The sequence below is a fragment of the Passer domesticus genome, chromosome Z (genome assembly GCF_036417665.1).
Source record: "Passer domesticus isolate bPasDom1 chromosome Z, bPasDom1.hap1, whole genome shotgun sequence".
Lineage (NCBI taxonomy): Eukaryota > Metazoa > Chordata > Aves > Passeriformes > Passeridae > Passer > Passer domesticus.
Genome location: NC_087512.1, coordinates 39,983,779 through 39,993,962, shown reverse-complemented (window position 1 = coordinate 39,993,962; position 10,184 = coordinate 39,983,779). Strand labels below are relative to the sequence as shown.

Sequence of the window (10,184 nt, the reverse complement as noted above, 5' to 3'; positions counted from 1 at the left end):
TAACTGAATTTAAAAAAACTAGAACATTTGAAGACTTCTACTGCATTGTTGCCTATTATCAGACAGCTATCATACATGTTACTGGCATTCCTCTGTATCTTGACAGCCCAGCTTCCAATATACTAAATTATTAGCATTTTTTTCACCTTCCTTTGCACTGTATATTTACTTGCTAAGGGAAAGCAATCCAAGGATAGCTGAAAAAACCCCAACACTCAGACTTACAATTACTCTTGTTTATTACTACTTATTCGACTTGAAAAATACAAGTTTATTGGAAAAAAAAGAAAAAAAGAAAAAAATTTATACATCCTTTCAAGACTTATACAAGCTTTTTGGAAAACCAAACAGACAATATCCAGGTCTTTTTCTAGGAGATCATCAACTTCTCTTCTATAGCATCAGCAAGATTTCTCCTTTACTTTCTCCAGACTTTCATGAGAAAAAGCTGCGTGAATTAGATTGCTGCAAAGACTTCCTATAACTATCACACTTGTACTTCATAAGCCTTCAAATAAAAACAGTTCTCTGTATAACCTGAATAATGTACACTGCATAATTAAACTGTCAATAGTTACAGAAAAACACTTGAGTAGAAATATAATTCTGTTCCATTCTTTAACAGCTGCTAAATGATACACCTTGGCTTAGTACATTAAGATAACATCATATACCATAAACACAAGGTAAACTACAATTTTACTACAGGCTAGATTAGCTTTCAGTCCCTGAAACTGCTGGGAAGAGCTCCCCATTTAAACAGTTTGTGAGCTTTACCTGTTTATAAACTTGTCTCAAGTACATCATCTCTTCCACAGTTCCCAAGGATATCAATCTAAACACTTTAACAGCTCTGTGTTGGCCAATTCTATAAGCTCTGCAAGGACATGGCACATTAAAAACATTTGAAGAAATGAGAGCTCTTAGGGGTAGTAATAAACAGTGAACAAACTAAATATATAAGAGCATTCTAATAAAACATAACTATTCAAAATCATGCATATTTTGACTGCCTTGTTTTCCTTACTTTTCTAAATTTTCCTCAGTAATTGATTTCCTTTTCCTTTACCTTTAATATTTTATATTTCTCTCCAGGCCTATCCAGTTTAAAAAGCTTTCTCCTCATTTTATATCACAAGAACTGTCACCTACCTCTCCACAAAACAAAGCCACTCTGTCTATCTCAGGTTTGTTGGTTTTGTTTTCCTTTTGTGTCTCCATCTACTTTTGCTCAAAGTATACTCCTATTTCCATTACACAGGAATTAACTCATGGATTACTTGGAGCAGTTGGTTCTTTCTTAACTTCATAAATTACTTTACAAGATACAGCATCATAAAAACAGCTAATGAACTGGAAGTGTTCTATTCAGAAGTCTCAGAATTTATCGTTTAATAGATTATATTACACAAAATTCACAGGAGGCTAAAACAATTCACAGTAACGTGATATTAGAAAAATTCTTTAAAGATAGTCCCCAACACATCTTTCTGATATATTTCTCTAGAAGAGGTGCAAATAAACACATCCTAGAAATCAGAAAGACCCTTAAAACAGGATTACGTAATTGCATGAGATAACAGAAACAAGTGTATTTCTGATCATGAAAATATATAACTATATATATATGTAATATATATAAATCTACCGAATTTTAAATATTCTTTTATAGTTTTCTAGTATTCTTTTTAAGTTTTTAATATTCTTTACTTCAGTTACTACAAGGTCTGCCTTGGATTCCTAGGGAAATATCCTACATTCAAAAAAGTCATTGAAGAAAAATCTGCATTACTGGAAATACTCCAACACCATAATATCAGAGACAGATACTAAGTATCACAGATAGTGCTAAAAAGACACTAATCTCCACAATGGTGAAGCAGAAGAGAACATAAAGAGCCCCTGTCTTTTGGGTTTGGGAATTCAAAACACCATTTGAACTAAGGTCAACTACAACGTATTCTTCATGAAGAACAAATGAAAAATGCCAACTACACACATATATTCTAGATATCACAAAAAATTATAGTGACCACAAGGAGTTTTTTGTTGAGTTTTTGTTTGGCCCACTGCTGAAAAAAAAAAAGGAAAATATATTGTAAAATTTAGGTTAAAATAATCACATCAAAGCTAAAAACAAATTTAGCTGGACTTTTCCTGTTGTCTTGTGGATTAATCAGACGATGTAAAAAACTTCTTACCTGAGGGAAAAAAATTAGCTGGACAATCAGATTACAGAATCAATGTAAGAGTGCAACATGGATCAAGTTATGTATTTTGAGAGTGTACCTGTCAATTGCTTGAAGATCATTTGCTGGATTCCATGTAGGATCAAACAGTATAACAACATTGGCACCAACAAAATTAAGACCCAGTCCACCAGCCCTGAAAACATGAAAAAGAAAAACCAAAACTATATGATAGTAAGAAAAGAACTGCAACTAGATTGCTCTGTATTAGGTCCATACTTGCCTACCCTTCCCCAACTTAAAAAAAAAAAAGAACACATGCAGGATACTGAAACAGTGCAGGACAGCTTTGTATTACTGTTGTACTAACAACGACCAAGTACTCAAATAACCATAACCACTGTCATTAATTTCCCATTAAATCCTGCACAGGGCAACACCACCAAATACTATAATGAAATTCATAACCAGTTTTATGCCAGTTAACATTATGTATTTGTACAGTAATTTATTTAGCTGTTAAAAACACAGTTGGCCACACAGCTGCATATGAGCAACATTTGTACCAGCCATTAAAAGGAAAAATGTCACAGTCAGAAATTTGTCTGCTCTGTGGGTTAGGAGTCACAGGGGTACCACCTGCATCATCTTACAACACTCAGCAGCTGTAGAGTGTTTTCAGGTAAAACCTGCAAGCCAGAGAAGAAATTGAGCACACATCTAAGCTGATACAGCTAACTACTGAACCCTGCAAAACTGCTCAGTTACTCAGAGTTTAGCATGTGCATAGATGAATGATTTGATAGGAGCAAAAGTGAGGAAAGCAAATATTGAAAGTTTTTTTTGACTGGCTCAACCAACTATCATACAAAAGATACAAGTTCTCAGACAAGCACAAGCTAAATACTATTATTAAATAAACCATTAAAACAATTATTCACATTAGCATAGGCATCACTAATTCCAAGTGCGCTATTTTTCTGAAAGAGGTACGCAAAATTAAAAAAGCCAATTCCATTTAATTTATCAAGCACCTGGTGTAACAGATTACTTTAAATTTTGCTTGCTGAAGCAGATAAGAAATACGAGAAAGGTAAAGTTTTCAAGTGTAAGAGTGAATGGAGTCAGAAACCAAAAACTTATGGAGCCCCACCACTTTTTGGTTTTCATGGAATCCATATCAATGTAAATGCAGCTGTGGCCTTTCACTTTAAATATGGTGTAGCTTTGGGTTAGTTATATGTGGAAAGGGAGGGGATATAGAAACTTGCCAATATTAATGGATGTTTCCAGAGAACTTGCATTCTCAAACTGTGAGCTACTGAATAACAATATTTGGGTTGGGTTTTTCTTTCAGAATACATTAGGGTATTTTTCAAATTTAGTGTGTTTCTTTTTAATGAAAAAAACTTTTTAGTAAGAGTTCAGCCTCTCCTGTTTCCAAACCAGCCCTGCAGTTGGACTGAAACATAAGTCAAGATGTAAAACCAACTGTCTATAAAAATTAACAGAACAGGATATCTAGCTTTATACTGATTTTACCTTTCAGTGTTTTTAGGTATGCCCGAAAAATTCAGTTAGTCCAAAACAGAAAAGAATGGTTCCTATATCCTTCATATATAGAACAAATGCGAAGTTTGTGTGTTGTGAGTTATGTACTCCATTTTACCTTTCATTTTAACTAGCAGTTAGTCACTATCGCAATTTAGTGATATTGCATACTAATGCAAATTAGTATGATATGGCTTAAATAAAGAGTTTTGTTAAAAAGGACAGTTTACAGATCATCTTACTTAAAACTGCACAACTTAGTAGCTCAAAAGGTGCAGAACAATACTACATTATGAAAGGTTCTATGAAAGTTTTGATTATGTAATTCTGTTTATCAAGATAGGTTTTCCATAGTTTCTGTGCTCTTTGTTTCAGAGGGATATTTGTGGCTGAAAGTTCTTTGGATGTTATCATACGCACTGTAAAAGTTGCTCAAAACATTGCTGTGAAAGAATTAAAGCTAAATGAAGCCCTGTAAAAGTAAAAAGTAACTAACAGCAGTCTGGTAATGGACAGTAGTAGAGAATGCTGCAGGTAGAATGGAAGTGGACATGTAACCTTACATGATAAAAACTACCTACAAATTTCTCTAGACACTTCTCTTTAAATAAAAAGAAAGCTGAGAAGCAGAAATGGATTTTCATTAACAATTCTGACAGAACTAACCTAGAGAAAGACTAGCACAAAAAATCCAGAAACAGTGATTTAAAGGCAGGCATACTTGCTGCTTTTATTTATTCCAGCAAACTAGGACAGAACAGAACTGTACTGACTTCGGTATTGTACATATACAGTTTCTCTTCTTTTGGCACCACCTCTTTCCAGCACCACTGGAACTGAAAGCTTTTACATTTACTATCAAGTTACAGCAACTCTAGCACTTATTTTATTGTTACTAAGCATGCCTAAAAATCCTCTTCTCTTTTTCTAAATAATAACATATTTTCCCAGCAACACCAGTGCAAGACTGAAGTATTCTCAAACAGGTATTACTTCACGAGACTTAGAAGTTCCAACAGGTATATAGCTATTTTTCCCTAGTGCTCAACCTGAAATTCATGATCTAATGGTTTGATGAAATGTACAAGCTCTGAAGAAATCAATTACACTTTCTCTCAACACCTATAAAATATATTTACCCATAAAGCTGTATTAGTCACAGCTGTCAATAAAAGCATTAGGGATAGCCATGTGACTGTGCTTGGTACCAATATTAACCTCAAGGCTTGAGGTCAAATCTACAGTTAGACAAACTTTTTTTTTTAAATTATTTTCTTTTTTAAGGTCCAATTTCTCAAAAAATTTCACTGATCAGTTAAAACCAGGATTTTCAAATCTAAATGTGATCTTTGGCAGAAACAGCATTTTGAAAAAAATAGGAATATTAAATACAAACACTGCAAATTTAATAGTGAAAGTTATCATCAGTACTGCACTGTAATTCTCCAATTAGTGTTTTATGTTTTGTAAGTTGCATATTAATTGTTGCAATGAACATAATGGCAGTCTCAAGATTACTATGCAGAGAATTCATCCTTTGCAGAATGCACTTACGCATCCAAAAGATCATGCAAGTACTTTCAGTGAAAATCAACATTTGGTTCTCTGAGCAATGAGACCTTCACAACACCAGAAACTTTGCAAGAAAGTACAGACAGAAGAGTATGAACCAATTCTGTCAATGTACTCTGCAATGAAAAATACAGAATATACTCTAAAGCCCATTATTATTTTATATCTGCCTGAAATCTGAGTGAGAGAAAAGATCAATCTCTTGTACGGCAGAAATAGGATAAATCGCTTTTTAATTTCCGAAGGATTACAAATGTAAAGATGCTTCCATTACTGTGCATCAAGCAAGAAAAAAGATCACTTCCTGTTATCTGTAATAAACTAGGCAAACCACTGCACCCTCTGTTTTGCTTACAACACAATCTTATACTGACTGTAATTCCATTATGGTTTGTTCCTTTCAGTTGTTTCATAAGATAAGTAAAACTACAAACAACAGAATCAAGCCTATTCTGCAGCACCATCAGCAGGAGAAGGCTCACTAGTCTCTACACGCAAGCTCTCAAAACAGAGACAAGAAAGTCCACCTCTGTTTAGTTAACCTTCATTTTTATTTTGATTTAAATTAATGAAAGAGAACTTACATGTCCATGATTACAGTACTAACTGAAGCAAAAATTAGTCCTTCATAATGCTACAGATTCTGAAATTTCCCTCTGTCTTCAGTGACAAGGGGAAGAAGACGATGGCATATTTCAGTTGACAGAGATTACAAGCCAATGTACATGACCAGCGTCACAAATCTCTTCAATGACTAGTATCACGAATCTCTTCACAACCCTATACAAAAGCACCAGAGTATTTGAAGACTGCTCTGACATTCACTTGCAACAGCCTTTAAGATGACGTCTGCTCTAGTTATACAGAGATAGCTTGGATCCTCCTAACTCCAACATATCTACTTCCAGTAAAAACCACAGTGAGCATATACTCATATTTCATTAAGTTTCACTGAGTTGTCCCCTCTGGGTAGGAGGCAAAAGGAGAAAAGCTTCTCTTTGCTCCTTTGCTGCCCTTCCCCAGTAAAAAATTTCATCCAAGATGAAGAAAGGAAGAAACCTGAATAAAGCAAATAAACAGTCATTGTAGTAACAATAATTTTAGTTGAACGTAATAATCTATTTCAAAACAATCTGCTATCCATCATAAATTGATAAGCAAATCTGATAGGTAAGTGCATTTTAAAAAGACAATAAAAGATCTTGTTGAAATATTTTAAATAGACATGCTAGCTAATTAATGTGAATAATAAATTGCAGTAATAGTGAGAGAATTTTTCAGTTCAATATGGCACTTCATGTTCACACTCATTTGCTAGTTAGTTCTACTAGTGTAAAAGAAAAAAATTAGTCTGTCTACAATAAAATGAAAAGCCTTTTGTAGATAATGACATAATCATAATTTTTTTTAACAGTAGTGTTTAAAACTGCTTCTTCAATCCTACAACTTTAAACTTGGATCCAGAACACCCACTTCTTTCTGATCTTAGAAATCCTCATGAAGCAGGAAGGGGGGAGGGAAAAGGTGTCTATATATTTTAAGAAGCATCAGACCAAAGCAGTAAGTCTATACTTACTCTCACCTTCTCAAAAAGTAATCCCTCACAAGATCAGCAAGAAAAATGCAGAGTAACTGATTTACTAACACTAGAGAGACATATTGAAGCAAACTACAAGTAAAATTTTCTTACATTGTAGATACAAGACATAAGTTAATTTCCTGAAGGCTGTTGAACTCTCTTACAATTCTGATCCTATCTTCTGATTTTGTATTTCCATCAAGTCTTCGGTAATCTAGCCCAGATGCCATGCAGTACTGTTCTAGCACATCTAGCAACTAAGTGGAAAAATGAAGAAAAAAAGGAAAATAAAAGTTAAGTACTTAATAGTATCTTTTAAATTAAACATTATCACAGGGACCATGTTTATCAAATATTTTTAGTACATCACTTTGGTGTACTAAAAATATTTTATATTTGATGCCACTTTGGTATCAACATTTGTGACTCTCTTTAGCCGTGATTCTACAGCACCCATGGTGATTAATATTGGTGTACTGTGTTCTGATTCCATGACTCCACCCTGGCTGCCTGTTTCATCGCTACTATCACTCAATCCAACCCAATCAGCAGGCAATCCATTTAAGCAGCTACCTCCCATCTTAGCAAGCTGCTATTACTTGAAATACAGTAAATGAGCATTACAGCCAGCACAGAGTGCACAGAGTTCAGGAGTGAAAGACACTGCAGTAACCAGCAGTCAGTCTGGTACTAGACACCATAAAACACAACCTAAGACACATGAGTACTCTGCTACTGCATCTAAATGTTAAACTTGGATTCTTCCTTAAAGTAAAAAAAAAAAAGAAAAAAAAAGGAAAAAAAGAGGTATTTAAGACTCCTGAACTACCATTCAAATTACTATTTTAAAAAATACTTTTTAGTGTTATCATTACAAATATTTAAATAAAAGCCCCAATACAATAGAGAGCGTTATTTCAGGAAACACATTGCTCCCTAATAAGGAAACCAAGGAGCAAGTACCTTAAAAGTAAAATGTACATGTAAGTCTTGCTCCAATTAGAGAGTTTTAACTTCAAATCAACTAGTGTAGCAAGAATTGAAGTTTCATTGCTGCTGCTGATGAAAAGTCAGCAGAATGAGGAAACTTAACTTTCAGTGATAACACAAAGGTTTTATGGTAGGGCAGTCATACTGAGCTATGACAGTGCTCTAACCCAAGACATACCAGCTGAACTTAGCTATCGGCACCTGAAGTAATACAACTATTTCAAAAAGCTCTAGGGACAGCAGAAGAGTGCTACACTTGTTTTGCTGTGACCATTTTTATCATGAGGTAACATAAGGTTTCAATATGCTTGTGGAGTACGGCACACTGTTCTCATAATTACTCCTAACAGCAGAAGCAATAGCGAAATGTGATTGACAAGGTGTCAACTTGCAGATTCACGCTTCAGAACTTACTGCTGCAGTTAACTGATAAAAATCACATGGAGCTCACCTTTGTGGAAAAGGAGAAAAGAAGAACTTTATCCTTATTTTTTTGGAAGTGATTTAAAAGCTGTTGAAGGACCTGTAAAAAAGCACAGCAGAAAAATCAATACATTTTTATCTAAAATGTAAATTTTTAATCTAAATTTTTATCAGCTCATCTTACACACACTTAACTCACATTTTCAATCTTCAAACAGGCTACACTGAAATTTACTTATTTGCAAAGCCAAGCAGAGCCAGAACAAAATAATTACTAACATAATAAATGGGTCAAGGGCAATGGAGATGCTGGAACTTTGCATTTTTCAATGATCTACATAGAAATCCTACTGTGAAAAGGTCATCAGACCACTAAGAGGTAGATTCAGAAGTCACTGCACCAAAAAGTTACTTATGTCACACACTAGCTCAGATTCTGAGTTTTTTCATTTAAAAAATGCACACATTCATCTTGAAAATTCCAAGGTCTGTTTAAACTTTCTGTCTTGCATCTGAGTTCACAGCTTCTTGGAACTTGTCTTCTTAAAATAATCAGTGAGATGTATGCCCCTCCCCGTTCCCACTCTCATCTGTTGCTCTGTTTACAGTAGAATCCAGCTTCCCAGACTCTGCACAGACCTTGAAATGCCAATAATCCGCCCACACACAACGTTCTTCTGGTGGGGAAGCAAATAACCCAGAGCCTTGTGTATAATAGTGATACTGTTATTTTCAAAAGAACCATGTCCACATCTGGCAATGGCAGCTCCAGAGCACTGTGCTGAAGCCATACACAATGGGAAATGAGGAATTTTCTGTACCATGGCTGTAGCTTTTTTCTACTGGGCAATAAATATTTTTGAAATTGTATTTGTTCGCTGATAAGTAGATAAACTATTAAGAATTTTTTTCACCACAAGCCTAACAGATCTTTGACAATCAAATAATGATGAATGTTTGTATTAATGTTACAATTCTGGACAATATCTAGAACATAAAAAAGGTCAATTATGAGTTCCTTAGTAAATGTTAGCCAGCTTGTTACAAGTGAAAATAAGGTATAAATGACAGAGTTTTTGGTCTCATTTCATTGTACATGAACATATAAACTAGGATTTATTTTACTGGGGGAAAAAATACACAACAGGCCCTTTAGCAGGAGCTATACTACTCACATTTGCATTTTATTTAGCCACATTAAGAAAAGAAACAGAAGTTACATTCTTTTAAACGAGAAGGAATTGGCTTCTGTGTTATTGTTGCTATTATTAAAGTAGAGGTCAAATAGTGAATTTCCTATAGGAGAATACAAAAATAAATCCACGCAATTCGCTTAAATGAAATGGATCAATTTCATCCCCATTGGGAATTTAAGTATTCTGGAGTACAAAACAACTCTAACAGGGAAAAGTAATGGAAGTTTTTGCATCAAAGAGAAGTGAATTCTACACGTGATCACCAGAATATTATCCTGTATGTTTTTAGCCCAAAACATACTTTACCATACTCAAGCAGAAGTCACCTGTTCTTTGCATGAGTCCACATGGATTTAAACATACATCTCCCCATTGCTACACATCGTGAGTTAGCTGTATGTGATGATTTTACCTCTTGCTCTTGAGAACTTTTTTCTATAGTGATGTTCAAGCTAGCCTACAGTATTTTTTAAGCCTTCAAAGCCAGCCCTGCTTGGGTCAGTGTTATTTTAATAGTAGAGGTTACCATTTCTTGCCAAGTGCTCCAGTAGACTTGCATTTTCCTACTGAATGATGATATCCCAAGCAAAAATAATCAATACAACAATTATTCCTAAGAGATTTGTATTAAGAACAGTATTCCAAATGCCACAAATGGCATTTCTCTCTGTGGAAATGTATGCA

The 10,184-nt window shown here is 34.5% G+C and overlaps 1 protein-coding gene across 2 annotated transcripts in view; it reads right to left on the bottom strand.

Moving 5' to 3' along the window:
• The window catches only part of ERCC6L2 (ERCC excision repair 6 like 2), a 32,310-nt gene that overhangs the window by 349 nt on the left and 21,777 nt on the right, over positions 1 to 10,184 (bottom strand). The window contains exons 10-13 of one of the 2 annotated variants that reach the window (XM_064405779.1): positions 8,333 to 8,404; positions 7,003 to 7,148; positions 2,290 to 2,385; positions 778 to 877 (exon numbers count right to left, since the gene is read on the bottom strand). In XM_064405779.1, the coding sequence (XP_064261849.1) occupies positions 778 to 877; positions 2,290 to 2,385; positions 7,003 to 7,148; positions 8,333 to 8,404 (414 nt within the window). Of the gene's footprint in view, positions 1 to 777; positions 878 to 2,289; positions 2,386 to 4,045; positions 6,372 to 7,002; positions 7,149 to 8,332; positions 8,405 to 10,184 lie in introns of those variants that run through there. The other variant, XM_064405780.1, reaches the window with a different exon arrangement.